At 33.5% G+C, this 20,542-nt stretch overlaps 1 protein-coding gene across 1 annotated transcript; it reads left to right on the top strand.

The window, feature by feature from the left end:
• The first annotated feature begins 103 nt into the window (after positions 1-103).
• Positions 104-18,130, top strand: LOC128989438 (arrestin domain-containing protein 3-like). Its single transcript, XM_054411329.1, has 9 exons — positions 104-121; positions 9,457-9,571; positions 11,537-11,636; positions 12,513-12,661; positions 14,937-15,145; positions 15,434-15,616; positions 16,563-16,754; positions 17,250-17,418; positions 17,897-18,130. The coding sequence occupies exons 2-9, from the start codon at positions 9,463-9,465 to the stop codon at positions 18,028-18,030; spliced, it is 1,245 nt and encodes a 414-aa protein (XP_054267304.1). The 5' UTR covers positions 104-121; positions 9,457-9,462; the 3' UTR covers positions 18,031-18,130.
• The last annotated feature ends 2,412 nt before the right edge of the window (positions 18,131-20,542 follow it).

The raw sequence follows: 20,542 nt of genomic DNA, 5'->3' as shown, positions 1-20,542 counted from the left end.
CGCCAGTATAATTAAGCGTGAGTGGCCGGTGGTGGGGGGAACACTGGTGGGGGGAGCACCCCTGGTGGGGGGTGGCGCCTGACACACTTGTTGCCTACGGCGCTACGACAGGCGTCACGCAGTAAGTACTTTTGACGCCACTGTTTATCGTAAACAATACAACTAACGTGTCAACTATAAATTTAAATAATTATTGTTTCCATGGTATAGAATTGGGTATTAGGTAGGGGAATTGCTTGAATATGTAAACAAATTCAATTAAAACACGATTTATTTCACCCGCAAACACACGTAAAACTAGCGTTTCACTGAAACTAAACATGTAACATGGGTATTATAAGAATATTTATTTTCATAAACATCAAACGTTTGCACTGCACACTTAACTATACGTGAAAAAATTAAGTGTTAATTCAACTTGAACAATTCTAGTGTGAGACGACGTGACGTACTTTCCAAGATATAATAAAAAACACGCTAAAAAGTGGGACGTCCTTATGTCGATGAAAGAGTTTAAAACATTTATCTATTTTTTAATAGTTAAAATCATTAATCTATCATATTATGAAATATATTTACACAGCGATTTTTCACATGCAATATCGATGGAGTTAATTGAAAAATTGTAAGACTATAAGTTTATTTTTGTTAATAGTATTAAGGAAGTTTATGGATTTAGTGTAAATTATAAGGTATCGTGGCTAGAGTAACTAGGATAGAGAGTTAGTATCTCTATCTACTTGAAAAAAGCTGGAATGAGAATGAGCTGAGTGATTAACATAATTATTTAGCTATGAAAGGTTTCAACCATTTAATTCAAAAAAATAATTGCTAAATCGAATATAAATTAAATGTGTCATGTGTAATTATATTTTACATCTTTTAGTTTTGTTTTATTTTGGATTAATTAGAAATGTTTTAACTTAGTTTTATGAGTAGGTGACAAACAACATTATAAATATAGCAATCGAAAAATGTTTAGCCAACTAAAATATAACCTGGGAAAAAATAAGTTAACTTAATATTTGATAGATCAGCTCTAAACAGCAAACAAGTTGATTACAATTTTATTATTGTTGTTTAATATTATAGCTGGTTGTATTCCAATATTACAGGAATATTATAGAATACGCGTTCAAAGACTTTTCTATGTAGCCACGTTGATGATGTACAAATCAACAAGACGATCAAATATGTGTAAATATGTTATATTTTGGATTGATTTGGAGCATAGATCGATTGGATCGGTCGTAGTCTCCAATTGCGGTGAAAGAAGAATCAAATTACCGATAAGAGGATGTAGATTGGTACAAATCGATACAAATACAGAAAAAAACATCAAGTTTCTCTATAATAAAAATTAGGATGGGTTACTCACAGTGTTTTCAGATTGTTGTATATAGAGGAAGAGAAATGCAATATTACAAGTCGATAGTTTCAAAATAATTGTGGCATGTATGGTGTTAATTTCAACGTAAAAATTGAATAAATTACCAAAAGAGGGAGTACAATAGGGGGGGGGGAATGAGATAGTGATATTATGTTATCATCCAACAACACATTTGCATTATGCCTGAGGAAGAATAAAGTGTATATGGCTGTATTTATTAACTTTCAAGTGTTTTGTGGTTGGTTTAACAAATCGTATAAATCAAGGGAAAATTTCATGTCACTGACCAAAGAAGAGAACTATCCAATTAAAAATAATTGATAACTCCGTGAGTTCAACTAAGGAATCACTGAACAAATTCTAAAACTTCTAGTTTTTATATTGTATTCACCTTAAGGCAAAGAAAACGATTAACACTACGAGGATTCCCTAGTATGGCTTATTCAAAATTATCTAACTGGGCCAAAGTTAAAACTCGAGTATTTTGATGAAAACAATCATTTCCCCGTATATTTTATTTAAAGGGGGAAAATAAGAAAATTACTGATAATTCCTCAGAGAGTAATTTTATACCTATATGTTTTTAAATGTTTCCATTAAATAGTTATTGAACTTAATGTATACATATTTGAATACATACTTAAAAATAAATACATATAATGAATAGATGTTTATTTTGTATAAAGATTAGTTTTACATTTACTCCTTAATTCTAGAAAATCTATGCAGTTAACTGCTTAACTTAGTTCAAACATTATAAGTTATATCATTCTTGCAATCTGAGGAAATCTTTTGAATGAAAAAAGGGCTTAATTAGGATAAAAGACTTAACTATTTCTAAAATAGTGCAATCGTATCTACATTATAAGTTTTGACTTATTATGTGAATATGTGATACACGATTGGATTGAATTAAATATACCTCTTAGCAAAACCAACAGTATGATGATGATGATAGTAATAATAATATGGTAGTATGGTCTAGAAAACCATATTATATTACCATATTAAGAACCGAACCTGTTTTAACACACTTTTATGCGTTTTTATTGTTGTAAAAATCAATAACTCTTTTTCTTACAACTACTTTTACTAATTCAAAATTCCCAAAAAGGTATTGCATAAAATTAATCAACAAGTAAAATTTCACTACACTTGTGTGTGTAATTTACATTTTAACTGACACAAACTAAACACACTCCACAAAGTTTAATTATTCTCTGTAATGTTAACGATAAACATCTTATGACACAGGTTAATGATTTACCATGCTAAGTTATTTGTAATAGTTGATAATAGAATTTTATGTATTATGAAAATTATTAAGGTTTTGGACGCAGTTAGAGCATTTTGTACAGGCAAAACAATTCAGTCCATTGGTAGCAAAATAATATAATTACTTTTTCAGTACTGATAACTAACGAAATTTAGATTATTATGGCTAATGTATTTACTGCTATATTAGTTTCAACACTATGTATTAAATTATGCATTAATGAATGCACTTTTTTCTTCATACAAAATATACGTTTTGATTGTCACATTTCTAAAATATCTATCAAATTAAACCGTAGAAAAACGAGTGCCACACAACTAACTGGTTCAATGTATTATTGCGTTTTGTTTCAACAGTATGCGCCAATCATCTACCAAGAATTTCAATTTGTTTGTTTACCCTCATTTGAAATTGGAGTTTGCCTTTATGAAACCGGGAGAATGTATTATTTTGTATTGTTTAGCACCTTCCAAAAAATGTGTAATTTAATAGGAGAACATATTTTTGTATGCTAAGGGATTATATAAACCGATTATAAATTGAGTCCCTAGCTTAGAACTTAAAACATTTGGGATTGCATTATTTAACACGAGCCTTGAAATTTGTTACTGATATGAGAAAATGTAATTTCATATTAGGAATGAAGTGTACATTTATTTTACATGCAGGATGGTGCTTAAAAACTGGAAGAATTTATCATTGAATTTTATTCATCTCCTGAATCGTCTACAACATTTCATACTCGGTATAAGATAAACAAAAATATTTTTGTTTTTTTGAGCGGAGCGAAGCGAAGCTCTTTGAAGCCAAATTTAATGTAAACTTTCTAACACATTAACTCAATAACGGCTCAACATATTTTAGCCAAACTTGCCAAGGTTGTTTTGACGAATATTTGGAAGGTTTAGACGAAACCAATTTAAATTTTTATATTGACTATATAATTTAAATGTAACTCAAAGTTTTTAATTTTTAACATTGGCCTTATGGGTTGACATGGTTACAAAATAACGACGTAAATATAAACAAAACAAATAATAATAGCAGATGTTAAATTTCAAGCCACGACCTAAACACAGTGCAAAGGAAAAAAATCGGACGATGACCACTGATCGAATGGATACAGTATTTTACAAATTCGATTTAAGTAGCTAAAAAAGGTTGTAACAAATAACATTTATCTTTTGTTACTGGGAATTAAAATAACTATAGCTTGGTATTCTCAAATCAATATTATTATCAAAAAATTGCCATTATAAACATGCTTTCTTATTATTTAATTTAAAATATTTTTGATGATATCATCGTGTTCGAGTTGGCAACACACTTGGTGTATATAATTGGCAAGAAGGATAAAGTATTTTTTTTCGTTTTCGTTTTAAAATAATATACAATAATTCGCATAAGAGTGTCATGGTCATACTAAGGAAAATTTCAGAATGCATTCTCAAAAACGGCCTGATATTTGTAGAAAATGAACACGAGCAATAAACGCCCGAAACGCACCAACAACTAGGTACTTCTGGCAATGTTTTGAGATAGTTAAATGGAGAACACTTGCTTGAAAACAATGTTTTTAATAATTATTTAAAATTGAAAAAAAATAAGAAAACAAACCTCATTAGGTACGGCGACAACTATTTGTGGAATTCTCTCAAAGCAGGCAAATCTTTAAAAAGTTATACCATTAGTCAAAGGTTCTACATATACGATGCTAATCGTATTGATCCATGCAGGATTATTACTGCCTAAATTGCAAAATCTGACCAAGATTGAGAAAATTTCTGTTGGTTTAGGTTCCATTATTGGGTTTAACCAGATGACATTAGCAAGCAAACACAGGAAAATACCGATACAAAGGATATGTATGTAATGTCCACATCTTTACTTATGAAATTTGTTATAGATGCTGATAGTTCTGAGCGAAACTGATAAGTTAAATTGATAAAACAGTTTTATTTTGTGTTATGTCTATACACATTTTTTATTTATTCCTTTATTAAAAACCCTGAAACGTGATCGCTCCGCTCAACTGGCTTTCACCGCTATGAAAGCAATCATAGTAAGGGTGAAATACCATAGATTAATTTGATAGCTAATAATGGCCAAAATAAATTTCTGAAAACCGGGGGATGTGTTATTGCGTTTTAATGAAGACGCCAACAAAAAACTTGTTCCACGAACTTTGTTGCAAAACATAATTAAAATAGACGAATTTCCTTATATTAAAAGGGAAAATCCCCAATTAGAGGTTTAAAATGGAAGTTAAAATGTCTGCAAAGGCTGATTACTTTTTTAAGAGATTTTTAAAATTATAAAAGGTTTATTGATCTACTACTGGATCGTATGTTGTTTATAGATAAACATGTTTGTATGCTGTAGGAGTTTACACCATAACAAGACCCTACCCTCTCTATCTCTTTACCACCCCACACATAATATTGTTTGTCACATCTCAACCTTCTACAAATCTCATTAATCTAATGGACATATAATCGGATTCCATGAGACTGAAGAGTGTGTTCTGATCGTTCCGTTAAAATAGTCGATGGTTTGGTTTTAATGAGATATATTAATTATAATTTTAAAATAAACAAGAAGTATGTTAAGTTACCCGAAAATTAAAATTTAATATGGTCATGGTACGATTAACAAAACTACGATCGCGGACTTTTTTAGTATTAATGATATATGTATAATGTCTTATGACAATTAATGATTATATTAATATGTACTAGAGGTCGTCCACTGGTCGAAAACTCGACCAAAAATGTAATGTACAGCCTTCTCTATTTCCCCCCACGCTGTAAATGAAACATGTGATGATTGTGTAGCAGTCTTCCATTTGTTTTGGTTTATTTATTGTTGTTATTTCGTCACCAGCATGGCAACCTATAAGGCCCATATAATTTTTTTTAAATTTATAAATTAATTTTTTGTGCTTATTTTTTAGCCTATTTTACCTTATAAAGAGATTCTGGACATCAAATCAAATCAAATCATTTTATTAGGCCAAATTAACAATTGTACAATTTGCATTAGCCAGGTCAATACAAATATGCTATACTATACATCAATTACTAATATTTTCTAATATTTACAATAATAATTACAAATTAGAGCTTTCAAAACATTTCAGGAATTCTTGGACGCTATAACAGGTTATACTTAGCAATTTATGTTCTAATTGTTTTTTGAATTTTGAAAGGCTTGGTTCCAAGGGATAATGGAAGTGAGTTGAAAAGCTTTATGCCAATGTACAATGTGTGTTTTTTGATAAAAAGAAGTTTTGTGTTTAGGAATTGGCAAGTTAAATGAATTGCGCAATGTGTATTGATTTTCAGTAGAGATGTCAAATTCAGGAAAGTTTTGTTTCAAAAAGGTCAAAGTTTCTAAAATGTAGATGGAGGGAAAAGTCAAGATTTTTGAATTGAAAAAGTACTCTCTGCAGGATTGACGCTTACGCAAGGAGAAAATAGTTCTCACAGCCATCTTTTGGATTTTGAAAATAAATTTGGTTTGTTTGCTCTCAAATCCCCAAATTGCAACAGCATATATGCCAGATGAGGATAAATGACATCTACAGTCAAAAAGCTTTCCAACAGTATCCGTAGATTTTCCCTGAGATACTGTATCAGGTACAATTATTATGGAAATATTGCATATTTTTTGGACAACTGAGTAATATAGTTAAACAGTTAATTTACAGTTAGATCTCAGCATCGAATATGTGGTCCACAACGAGTTGGGTGAAAAAGTGGTTAAGAGGTTTTCAAAATAAACCAGAAGCAAGTTTTCATTTATCAATTTAACCTTATTTTGTTTCGTCCATTTTTAATTGCCGGTATGTAAATTCATACCTTTGATTCGATTTTGGTGGCAAAAGATTAGCACAAACAGTTTGTGCTCTCATTTCCATCTCGTCAACTTCACTTTCACTAACTGGCATTTTTATATCAGTTTAATCTACCTTCCTTTAACTTCCACTGACTTTGGTTGAATACGCGAGTATCAACAGGAACAAGGGTTATAGTAATATGTTTTCTGTGGAACAAGTCGGATCAACAATTAGAATTGTCAACTGATCAGCTGATCAGCTGATTAGTTGACGTTCGAGGCATTACAATTTTACTTGTTTTCTCTCAATCCTTGAACCTCATTGGTCCGTTACCCGTGTTGTTATGAGAAAAAATATGCTGTTATGAAATGAAACTATGCTGTTATGAAAGTAAACAGCTGTTAAGTGAAACTTTTCAATTCTAAGAACTGAACTGAAATGGCCACTTTAAAAAAACAGTCGTAGGTAAAAATGTATAATGTCTTATGTAGTATTAATGATTATAAATATATATATATAATGTGTTATGAGTATTAATGATTATAATATGTACCTATAGTATAAATGTCGTATGAGTATTAATGATCCTAGTCGCTAATTGTTTAGACTAGGATCAGCTTAGGATTATTTATTAAAAGTACAATTCGGTCCAAAGTAAAAAGTCGGCCCCTTGCTATTCACTATTAACATGTACTCCATCGACTCAACATGCTTAACAGTCACCACTAAATGTTAATAAAATATCCGTGGTTATTGTCTATTACCAATTCTTTAGAATGTAGTGAAAAAATTAAATTCATAAAATTTGGTTCTAGCTGTTATACAGCCAAATCAAGGTGGCTATGCAAGTTAAATTTATCTCAGTTTCCAAAGACAATAGAATAATTAATCACTTGAACAGATTGTTCTCGAATTTAGTAAAAATTACTTTCACTGCATTACCTCCGGGTATCGATTGAAATGTCTTTGGTTTAACAATATCTTATAATGTAACAAATATTTTTATGTACATATTCGATTTTACCATACTCCACTTTTATATCATAGTAAAAGCGGTGTTAACAGAGCCACGGTGAGATTTCAAGGTCACACGCTCACGCGAGTTCAAATGGAGAACAAAGACCTCAGCGACCCTTGAGTATCACGCAAACATTGCACACGCGTGGTTCAAATACTTTGTCGATGGAAATAAATAACGTTCTTTGTCAAACTCTCTAGAACAGTGAACAGAAATACGTAATCATCTAAGATTTGTTTTAGGGTTATATGTAATGTTCCAAATTGATTCATTTAAAGTTGATTTGCAGAGGTGAAAATAACTAAATATTACCATTAACTACTTGGTGTAAAAGTAAAGTTTTATGTAAATAGGTTATTATTGCAAAGGTTTAAGTTACCTCAAGAGAGGACTTGAAATCCCAACTTCACCAGTAGTTATTCATTCATTACATTTTCTTATTTTCTACGTGTTTATGTTTATCTACTATAACCTTTGACTATCAATTGCAGGCGTTAAATTTTAAATTAAACCTTGTTATACAAAATCATTTTTCTTGTTAAATAACTTGTTTGTATTTCGTGTGAGTTCATCGATCGTTACAGACATTAATTATTACTTTTAATCAGGGAACAATCCAAAACCATGGTCTCTTAACTTCCCTATAGTGAATAAGCTATTGCCGTAGGTCTCATCGTAAGACCTGGCCCGAGATCTATTTACCTTTTCGTTTTGATGTCCCTAGAGGCGAAAAACATCATCCGTTTAAATTCATGTGTGTCCGTTAACACTATAACTCGAGCAAAAATGGTCCAATTTCGATTAAATTTGGTACAAACGTGTAAACCTACACGTTTATTCGAACGAGTTCGCGAACCAGCATGATCGGACAATGGGGACGGGGTTTAACCGGGTAAAAATTGGTTTTCCCATTTTTTACCCTAAAAACTTCAAATTTTCCAATTTCTCTCTAAACCACCATAAAAGCTTAAAAACAAGTAATTTAGTAAATTAAAATTAAAATATCTTTGAATTTTTTAAACGATCTTAATGAAACTTGATATGTATGTTGAGGTAGAAGAGACCCATGCTAGAAAAAAATCATCTTGATTCAAGTTAAAATTTCAAAATGTCGGCCATTTAATCTTTTAAACTCAAATTACTAAAATATGGCTGATTTTATGAAAAAAATGTCAGGAACACTTTTATTTAGCGTTTTTAATTCTCAATCAAACAATAATACCAAGTTCAAAAAGATCGAATGAGAGAAATAACTGAAATATTACGATTTTTTTTGTTCATTTCTGTTCATTTCTTGTTCATTTTTGTTCATTCAACATTTTGTTCTTGATTTTCTCTTTATAAGGAATAACTACGAAAATTATATTCCCACCTATTTTGAACACCCTGTATACACAACACAAAAAAAACACGAAAATTATATTTCCCACCTATTTTGAACACCCTGTATACACAACACAAAAAAAAACACGAAAATTATATTCCCACCTATTTTGAACACCCTGTATACACAACACAAAAAAAAAAACACAAAAATTATATTCCCACCTATGTTGAACACCCTGTTCTGACTTGTAAAGAAAACTTGACTGTATAGAAAACTCAATAGCTTTACAAGTTTTGTACTGTATGCAATGCTTTTAATGCAATGCAGGAACCTTTGTGTCCACCAATCTTTGTGTGTTCCAGAAACATTGATGTCCACCAATCTTTGTGTAATTCAGAAACCTTAGTGTCCACCAATCTTTGTGTGATTCAGAATCATTGATGCCTGCCAATCTTTGTGCGATTCAGAATCATTGGTGTCCACCAATCTTTGTGTAATTCAGAAACCTTGGTGTCCACCAATCTTTGTGTAATTCAGAAACATTGATGACCACAAATCTTTGTGTAATTCAGAAACCTTGGTGTCCACCAATCTTTGTGTGTTTCAGAGGGGGATGAAGCGTTATGACTTAATCTTGGATGAACCAGACAGGGTGTACTTCTCTGGAGATGACGTCAAAGGTCATGTAGCAGTTTGTCTCGACACCAACCTGACTGTTCAAGGTGATTTTCAGTTATTTGACTTGAATATCAGACGAGATTGAGTGACTTGGCTGGAAGTCTTAAGGATTTAGTGGCACTGGTTGTATGTAATGAATATTTAATTGTGGGGAATTATACATAACAAATATTTTTTACCATCCCTAACAGCGTAGGGGGTAGGGGGTGACATATTTTTTTCAAATAGCAACCCCTATTGAGTGACCCCTCATTTTGAAGGGTTTGTCTAAAGAAACACCATGATGCAAATCCGAGGTGAATATCTCACCCCTAGCCAAAATGGCGGGTATTCCAAAATGGGTGCTTTTTCACATACATTAAATTTTGGAATACTGTACCAGCCATTTAGGCTAGGGGTGAACTATCTACCTCAGGGTTGCGTCATTGTTTTTTTTTTAACAAACCCTTCAAAATGAGGGCTCGCTCAATAGGGGTTGTTATTAAAAAATAAGTCACCCCCACCCCCTACCCTGTTAAAGGGGTTGAAAAAATATTGTTGATGTAAAAAATTGCGGAACCTATGTTAACAATCAATTCCACAAACAGAATATTTCTATCTATTTCGGTTTCAAAAATACAGATTTCTTTCCATTATTTGTGAAATTGGTGCTTTTTCACATCAGTAAATCCAATTTTGGAATACCTGCCATTTTGGCTAGGGGTGAGATATGAGGAGTCACTCAATGGGGTTGCTATTTGAACAAATAAGTCACCCCCTACCCCCTACCTTGTTAGGGGGGGGGGTATAAAATATTTTGGATGTAAAACATTGCGGAACCTTTTTTAACAATTATTGCCACAAACAGAATAATTCTATCTATTTCGGTTTAAAAAATACAGATTTGTTTCAATACTTAATTTACACACGTGTATGTCATGAGTGGAAGATTGAATGCTAGATGGATTTGAATGGCTCAGTTGTGTGTCATAATCTTTAAGAATAATACAGATTGTATGTTCCGTGGTTTTAATGGCTCGTTGTGTCTGTCATGTAGATTTTGAAAGGCTCAACGAATTGAGCCTTGAATGGCTCGTTTTGTATGTCATAAAGCTTTAAGAAGCAAAGACTGTATGTCCCATGGATTCAATGGCTCAATTTGTATGTTATGAAGATTTGAGTGGCTCACTTTGTACTTTATGATTTTGCAGAATTCTTTTGTCTTGTCGCAGCCTTGTATTACAGGTGGCTATGACCATTGACTGTTATATAGTCAATTCTATGACATCAGTGGTTATTTTAGTATGTTAAAAGAGTTTAGGATATTATTGAATAGGTAAAATTATATGTCACGAGGTTTAATTTGAATTTTATATAAATTTAAGAGGCTCAGTTTATATAGATCACATACAGGGTTGGAATAAGTTCCAGTACAGTTAAAATACTAATTTAAAAAAATAATAAGATAGAACTACAAAACCTGGTCCAAAAGTTACTATAGGGATTAAAATAATTTTAACGCAGCATTCAGTGATACGCTACCCCCCCCCCCCCCCACCAGGGTGACGGCCCGCTAGAAGACAGAATAAAATCTTAAATGTAAGCATAGGTTGATATTCGCATAAAATTCAAGTCCTTTCCTATTAGAATACAATGCCGTCAATTTTAAATCAAACAGACAACCAAGTCGAAAATGGCAGCCATTCCAAAATTTATTGAATCTGCCATTTTGAGTCATTGAACAGCTGCTATTTTTTACTCATTGTTCTTTTGAGCTCAAATTTGCAGAATTGCATTCTTCTAACTAAGACCTATAGTTTGACCTACGCTTATGATTAAGATTTTCCTCTGACTCCTAGCGAGCTGTCACTCTGAACATATGTTAAATTGACTTTTGTGCCCAGTACTGTATCTTTGTACCAAGTATTGTAGCTCTATCTTTATTATTATTTTTTTATATTCAACTGTTCTGGGACCTTTTTCCACCCTGAACAAATAATGCAAATAATATATACCAGAAACTTTCATAGGTATCACTATTCGGCTGATTGGCGAAGCTTGTATTGCAGTTCCTGACAACTTCAAAACTACAAGAACGGTTGGCAGAAGAAAGCCATTTAACAATAAAATGTAAGTATCTATTTCATCAAGCCGATAGAAATTAATAATTGATTGTTTATTTAATAATACAATTATTCACGGTATTTTTATAACTTGAAAGCACAAAAATACGTCAAATACAAATAACAATTATGATAATACATTTACACTTATACTGTTTAGTAACAAGACAGTAACAAGACAGTAAATAATACAATAGGCGAAACCTTCATGTGTGTAATTTCAGGTATTTTGAAGACCACTATATTCCTATTCATAACTTTTAACGGTACCTATATCTAAGTTAGGGCTACCTCCAAACAACCAGAAAGAAAATACAGGGTTTTCATAGAATAATGGTGGGGTTTAGTTATGAAATAAAAAGGAAACGAGAAAGAGATACAAAAAAAAAAATATTTATTTATTTGAATTCCTGACATCAAAAATATTTAGAACATAGCTAATAAGATTCAACATGACAACCATTTCTTGCTATATGGACGTCCAGACGATGATCTATTTCAGCCCACATGTGCACATTTCTCTCAGACTGCATCTCTGGTTCTTTCTAGTAGATATGGGCTAATTATTGAGTTTTTTTTAGATTAATCTATGTTTTTGATATCCGAAATAGCCGTTATACTAGAGTCACTACTTTAGTTCACTTAGTTACACACTTAGCCTTTTCTTGACTGTTTCAATTAATGAAAGGCAAACTATTTGAGCTACCGGATGCAGGGGTATCAATATGAAACATTTAATTTGTCTGATAAAATTTTAACAGACAGTTAAAACCCCACCATTATTTTATGAAAACCCTGAATATGTTTGAAAATGCCAATAGAAAGTGTAATATACCTACAATTAAGACTAAGTGTTGACTATGTGCTGTGGATTGCCTGTTAGCAGCCCGAGCCCTGCAGTCCATGGAGAGAGACCACCTCGCAGACTGGGTCAGACCAACACACTCTTCCGTCAGGACAAGGTGTACAGATTCAGTGCCACCGAGAGGTACTTCCACTTCAAGGAGTATCTCTTTGGCCACAAGTATAGTAGTAAGTTTATAAAATACATAGTAGTATACAGGGTGGGGCACAGAGCACCCCCAATCATCTTTTGCTGTCACATGATAAATAATTCAACAATGAGTGAACAGCTGCGCTTATAGAATCAATTAAACGATACCATTATAGTAATCTCTGTGCTTTTGTGTTATTAACACTGTGATTTTGATGTGGAAACCTTTTTTAAAATAGTGACAAACACCCAGAGATTGTTTGGACCGCAATCCAAATCGTTGGTCGACATGGCGCTGATCCAGGTTGGAAAACTTTAGGGAGCTGGGTAAAATTATTTATGGTCACATCTCAAACCCTCAAAATAATAAGTCCACATCTAGAAGAAAGGATCATAGAATGATTCAAAGACCAATGGAAGCCGCAAAACTGTTTGTATACTAGCAAATGTAGAAAGAGTGAGTCGCTGTAACTCACTAGGTAAGTCCAAAGAGGTTTGCCACTTCTTTATTTCTTTCTTTGGGGGTTCTCAATATAAGCTTGTTAAAGGGTTTTCAAAGTCTCTCCAGAGAATTGCTTGAACTGAATTAATTAAGCTAAGAATTGTCTGGGAAATTAAATTGATTCCTGAAGAAATGAAACTGATGGAATTTTCAAGCAACTAAAAAGGAATGTCAAGTAGGACAAGAATGTCACTTTATGATATGATTTTAAGAAATAGAAAAATGATTCGGTCAAGTTAAGCTGTGTTTTGATGAGCTAATGTTCAGGGTAAATAGTATTGAATTCGTACTGTTTATGAATTGGGGCACTACCTTTTCCTCCTGAAGTTTCAGGATTTAGCTTGGGTGAGGAATGTATTAAAGAGCATAGGGTGAGCTAGAATACAGAATTATCAGTTGGCAATTTGTGAGTCACAGGGATATCTTGATATATTAAGCATCACTGCACTGTGTCAAAGATGATATAGCTTGGAGACAACAAGTATAACAGAGAAGAGACGAGAAGACAAAAAGAAGAGAAGAGAAAAGAAGAAAGTAGTTCAATTAGCGATACCCAGATGATCTACAGTATGTAGCTTAAGAATGCTTTGCTATAGTTCGGCCGCTTAGAAAACGACCTCCTCCAGCATTGGTTTACCATTAGCGCGCAGGTCGTTTTCTAAGCGGCCGAGCTATAATGTTGACAACATTAATTTCTATGTCCAAAATTTTCATTAACGAGTTCAAGGTAATTCTAATAAACCAATTTATTGCAATCATCTAAGTACATTGGACTCTGATATATTTAGGTAGTAATATATATTTAGGGTCGTAATAGCATAATCCAAATTCAACCAAAACAATATTCAGGGATGCTTTAATAAATGAGTCGATGGGTCCGAGCCCAGTGGAAGGGGGTTCAAGTTTGTAGGGGATGCCAGGAAGAGAAAAAATTCCATAAGGTGGAGAGGGGCGCAATTACTTCTGTGGAGAGGGGCGCAAATATCTCTTGGGCCCATAGCACAACAAATACAAACTGCGAGACTGAATACACACACTTGAATACTTCTCTTCTGCCATTGAATACTTTGGGACATAAGGGCAGTTAATAACGCTCCCAGTTCTTTGCAATGCCAATCCACAAAAAATACGATGCAAAGAGGCTTTTAGAGGAAACAACAACATCTTATCTATCCCACAGCTTCCTATCCACAACAATCCACCTTTAGAGTTGAATCAACTAAAGTTGCTTTACCAATGTTTTGCAGGTTAATAAAATAGCCAAAGAGCTTAAATAGGTACATGAGGTAAAAATTTTCTTTTTAAGGCAAATATGAATAATTTATGTATTGGCTTGGTTTACAAGAAACTGCATGGGCATATTAAGTAAGAATATAGGTTGCACAGTACAATCAATTTAAAGATATCCGTTAGGAAAACAAGTTCAAGTCCAAAACCTTATTGTTACTTTCGACCGAGATTATCCTATTTGCGCTAGACCATGACTCGTGAACCTGAAAAGTTTATATTTTTGGCCAGGGCTCTATTTGGACTCGTGAAAATGACTTTTTACGCTCGGGTTTATCGCTGTAATAATTGGGTGAAGTTTATCTGTCTGCGCCTGAGCGCTGACAACCTCGTACTCATGAACCCGATTTCTAAGGGGCGGCGCAAAAATCTATAGTTATAACTGGATTTTGCGCTCGGACTTAGGATAAACCGTGACTTGTGAACCGCCTCCTAGGGTCACAAACCTGACGACCTTAAAGTTCATCTTAGCCAAAACAGCAGCAGTTTATGATCACAATATTAATCACTTACTCGTTGTTTAGGTTTCAAAGAACAGCTGTGGAAAGGTTCACACACTTTCCCATTCCAGTACAAGCTGCCAGCTCAACTGCCGTCTTCCTTTAACGGCCGGTTTGGTTTCATCCGCTACTACTGCGAGTCTTCCCTGGAGCGATGGCAAAGCAAGGACACTAAGCGAGTGTACTTCAGTGTCTCCAGCTTCACTGACATCAACAACGTGTCTAAAGCTGATGTGAGTCCTTAACAATACCAGAAGTATACTTGTTATTTTGTTTAGTTTCTGTTAGTTGGTGTTTAGTCAAAAACATTGCGTTTGTATCTGCTAGTGCCTGCACTTTTTAGTCACTATAGCACATTCTGTGACTGGCTCACACAACTATGTTCTTTTTAGTAAAAAAATTACAACAGTTCATTGACAACAGCTCAATGACACCCCCACAGAACTCCAGCTACTGGACAGCTAGTATTTATAAAATGTCTTTATAAGCATGATCTATTTCATGCACCAAACTCTTTCCAGTGTTCATCGGCAGATGAGAAGTGCACAAACTCGTGTTTCTTCTGTGTTCCTCGAGGAACCATCATAGCCTCATGTGAGATCAAACATCGCGGCTTTGCTTGCGGCGAGACAGCAAACATCACAGTGGACATCCACAACATGAGCAACAATGATGTCATCAAGACAACAGCTTCCATTATACAGGTGATTTTTATGTATTCAAGCAAACTTTTATATCCACTTTGACTTTGTTATATGAACCCATAAGGCAGTTGTAGTTGCAGTTCAGTTGTAAATATATAACTTGTAAATTTTTTATTACTTCTGTTCTGCGCTGCAGGGGAACAAGCTGCGGTCTAGTGGTAGAGCATGAGACTTCGGTCCTGGGATCGAATCCTGCCAATCACCAGTGGATTATGATTATATATTCAAGTGATAATGCTATAACCCTCTAGGCCTAGTTGTGATAATGTGAAAATAGTTCCGAGGCTAGAGCTTATAGCGTCATAGGATGTTAAGGTGGGAGCACTCCTAATGACTCGCAGCACCCCAGGAGAGTCCCCCCTTAAGCCATGTATGTATAAATTTATCTCATGACAGCAAAATAACTTTCCACCACCTTGCCACACTGATTAATAAATTACCAAAAAATTGTCCTTCACAACACCATGCCCACGACTGCCAGAAAACCTAGACTATTTGTTTCAACTTGACAAAAAGAGGACTTATTTCATACCCCCAATCCTAACAGTTCAAACTTACTCGTTACCTACCAGCCTTTGCAATATTATGTCTCTCTTATCTTGCATTCATTTGTTACTTGATGGGTCAAAATAACTCACACTGTATGAGCAAAATATTCATCACCTTCATAATAATTTCTTAAACTAGAATGTTCAACAGTATATGGTACATGGTTCAACAGTCATGGTAGACTTAACTGTTGATTCCTACCTAATCTTTAGATAATTCAGACGTTGTTAAACTGCTGGTGAAAAGGTTGGCCGATGTTTTTGTGTGTCACAGAAATCCATCTAAAACTTCAACCAGCATTTAGATTTACCACAGCTTAATGACGTGCAGTTATCTCCTGAAGACCAAAAGTTGACAAAACCAAGCTATCCAAATGTAACCCAAACTTTGTTTCCAGACTGTCACATATTCGTGTTCACAAAACTTGCGCCACCAGGAGAATGAGAGGACAGTATTGAGCCACGAGATGAATGCTGTTCCTCAAGGGGAGTCAGAACATACGGTTGTTAAACTCAAGATTCCACCGCTTCCTCCTTCCTCTATAAGTCAGGACATTTGCAAGCTGATCCAAATCCATTATAGATTTGAGGTGGGTTTTATTTTGTTGTTTTCATCATAATATAACTGCTATATAATTTACTTGACTGAAAAAATCCTTCAGTCTTGTTACTCAGGAGTGTTATAAGTGCTATTTATAACCTCAGTGACAAAAACTAAAATGGTATCCTTTTATCAGATTCTTTGAAACTCTTTTTTAGTTCTCCGATGTCAATCATCACTAACCTGTTAGTTAGTTCCTCTTTGAGTTGGTTGACATTTTTGTCCTAAAGAATGATAGATTATTGATGGACTCAACTGTCCTCGATCATTGGACATTAAGTAAATGGTACTGGTTAGAGAAACCAGTCCTTTCACTTTTTACTTGGACTTATTAGGTTGTTTTTGCTCTTATTCTGTTTGTATACGTAATGTCCTCTATATACGTGTCCTAAAAAGGCATATTAAAAGACATCCTATCGCTATAGCAAAGCATAAACTTAATACCTGGATAGGTTAATATAAATTTATATTAAATTTGTTTCAGATTGGTATGGATATGCATGAGGCAAAGGAGCGGTTAGTGCTTCAGATGCCGTTGGTTGTGGGAAATATTCCTCTGAGAAAAAATTTTGAAAATCTAGAAAATGAATCAATATACAAATATGAAAAACAGTTTTTTATACCATTCAGACTACACAAGCAAAGAGGACTTCGTAAGTATTTAGTTTATTAGTAGTGTTTGGTAAAGATAAAACTCTTTAGGATCCTATATGAGTATATCAATAAATACGCCCATGCATTACTTACAATAAAAAGTCGACACAGTAAATAATTACAGTCTACTTTGATTTAGACCCAGGTAGAAGTAAAATATATGAACAAGACCCCCTACCACACTTAAATTTACACATGTACTTATTTCACATTGATTCAAAACTGTTTTCTTGTTTTGTTATTGTTAAATGTTACAATGTTAGTCATCCTGAGTTTTGTACTAACATATTTGATTTGTATAGTTTTAAAATGGAGATGTCCGTTGGAATGAATAATTAATAAATCTATGTGATTATATTATCAGTCTCTTGAGCTCTTAAACAGAACCATCCAACTAGTTTTCCATAAGTACTCGATTTTATGAACGGTTTTCTCTAATTCCATAAAAGTTTCCTATTGTTTTTATATTATTTCTAGCTCAAGTGTGGAGTGAACCTAGTGAAGTCCCAGAGGCAGAAGAATGTGTTTACGAATGCAATGACTTTCACCCGGCTTATCCGTATTACAGGGAAAAATCTAAACCAATCCTTCCAAAAGAAACTAATGTGTAACCAACCACAGATGTCTTCTGTACTTGTCAAGAAAAGAATGCAACTCAGGACCAGAATAATGTGTGGCTTATCTTAACAGTGGCTTGCTTTTGTGATATTATACTCGTCAAGGCTATTTTTCTATATTTATTTTGAAGTTTGTAATATTATAATATGAATAAGCGGTCTAGAGATTGTTTTTATAATTCCCTTGGATAATTTTAATCGTTCTTAAGTTGTCAATTTGAGACATTCACAACCACTTTACTTTGAACTCTCATAGTATAAGGTAGATTTCATAGTAAGACCACAAGTATTTCTTTCCTATTCCCTGACTATGTCTTAAAACTTTAAGTTCCTACAGAGAAAATATAGATTGTCTGTGGTTATTATCACTAACATTCACAGTAATTAAAATTTGTCCATACAAAATACATTAACCTATCCTGTACACAAATAATAGTTTTCATAGTAAAGAAGTAATATTTTTCAAAAACATGGGCGTCCACAGGGGGGTGCAAGGGGGTGCGCTTGCACCCCCTGGCTAAAAAAATAAGAAATAAATGTAATACCCAAAAATTTTCTGTAATCACTTTTAGTAATCAAAAGTGGGTTTTAAGAAATTTTATAAAAGTACGTTTCATAATGGTCATTTCTAAAAATGTTTTAAATTTATGTTCACATCAAATAAGTAGTCGTCTCAGAGATGTACGATTCTTATACTTTAACAACACCATTCACAAAAAAACAAAACATATAACTTTCTTGGTTGTTTTCTAGGCTTGATTTAACATATTTAAAAAACGTTTGGAAAACTTATGACAGCTAGCCTGACCATACTACTGGACCGAATTATACACGGGGTGTACCAAAAGAAAGGTACACTTATATGCAAAAAAGGATAGCTTAGGAAAGGAGGCTTTATATGCAGGTTTTATTTGTATTTTGAAAATATTTCTGCTATGGAGATTTAACGTGGGGCTATTTATATATATTAATAGACAAACATGTTTATTGAAAAACTTTTTTCTCAGCTCCTGTGCATTGCAGGTAAAATCTACACAAACTGCTCGAAAGATATTTGCCTGTAGATGTGCAGAATCTAACTAATATTATAAATGTGAAAGTTTAAGTGTGTTTGTTTGTTTGTTTGTTTGAAGTTCAATCACGCATTAACTACTGAACGGATTTGACTGAAATTTGGCATGACGATAGCTCACATTCCCGATTAACATATAGGCATATTCTTATCTCAAAAATCCTTTCGGGCTCCGCCCCAGTGGCTCTGTAGTTCCCCGTGTTAACCTTATGAGTATTCATATTTAAAGGGAATTAAAGAATTTAGTCAGCTGTTGGTTCTTAAGAAGTTGGTTCTATGATATGCAAAAACATTAAAAAGTTATAAGATTTACCAACAGGGTGCAGCACTATATTTTTTTTGCATTTATGAAAACAGCTAAATTGAAATAAGCAGCAACAAAAAACTGTGATACGCAATTAGAACTAACTGTCAAAGTAGGATTGTTTACAGTTATGTTTATGTTTTTAATTTCATGAATAATTTGTGATATTTTGTGAATTTTTGATAGTTTATTTTTCTCTATTGTTTAGGTGAAGTGGTAGAACATTATGGCTATGGTAGATGTGTAATACAAATAGAATACTGTAAATTTAAAGAAGCAAATTTTATCAAACTGCGTCCTCCCTCATTGCAAACTCAAAGCTTGAGTATAACTGCAATAAGCATTTTATACTTATATATCAACCCTGTACGAAGGACGGGTACTCTGCTAGTCCTTTTATAAATTAAAATGGGCTCAAAAATAATCACAAAAAATGAATTTATTAAGTTAACATGGGCCTTATGGATTGCCATGTTGGTGACGAAATAACAACACAATATAATCAGAAAATCAAAATAATTGAAAGAAATTCCAATTACATTTTTTACTTACGGAGTGGGGTTAAATATAGAAATTTGCACAAGACATACTTTTGGTCGAGTTTTCGAACACGTGGCAAGCTCTAGTTCCACTGTAAATTAATTTTTTTTCTTAATTGTTTGGGGTAAGCCCCAGCCCCCCCTGATTTTTGTTATATATTGCAACCCCCTGTTCCAAATCCTGCAGGGGCCCATGTTCAAAAACATTAAAAGATTAACAAAAACAAAGTTAGCTTTTTTACTTTTTGTAAGAAGGGCAACTTGTCACTTTAGCAAGAATATAAACAGGACCCTCTTGTTTGAAATTTTATACCACATAGCTATTTTAATAATTCATGAAAAACAAAGAAAAACTAGGTAACTTGGCGGTACAGTACTACTAATTTGTCAACTTCTACCCTCATCCTTACATAATGGTTATCTTTGACCAAACAATACTGTATCGAACAGTTTGGAGTCGGAGGTGAGCTTTCGCTTGGGATGTTGAGGTTTGGGTATTAATGCACCTTACTAGCACAGTAGCAGATAAAGTCTCTTAGCTTGTCTAGTACACAAAGGTATTTGCTTAAAAATGTGTGTTGGCTCAATGAC

The sequence above is a fragment of the Macrosteles quadrilineatus genome, unplaced genomic scaffold (assembly GCF_028750875.1).
Source record: "Macrosteles quadrilineatus isolate MER2022 unplaced genomic scaffold, UCM_ALF_1.0 Scaffold_3__2_contigs__length_128488019, whole genome shotgun sequence".
Taxonomy (NCBI): domain Eukaryota; kingdom Metazoa; phylum Arthropoda; class Insecta; order Hemiptera; family Cicadellidae; genus Macrosteles; species Macrosteles quadrilineatus.
This window is presented reverse-complemented; position numbering and strand designations above follow the sequence as displayed.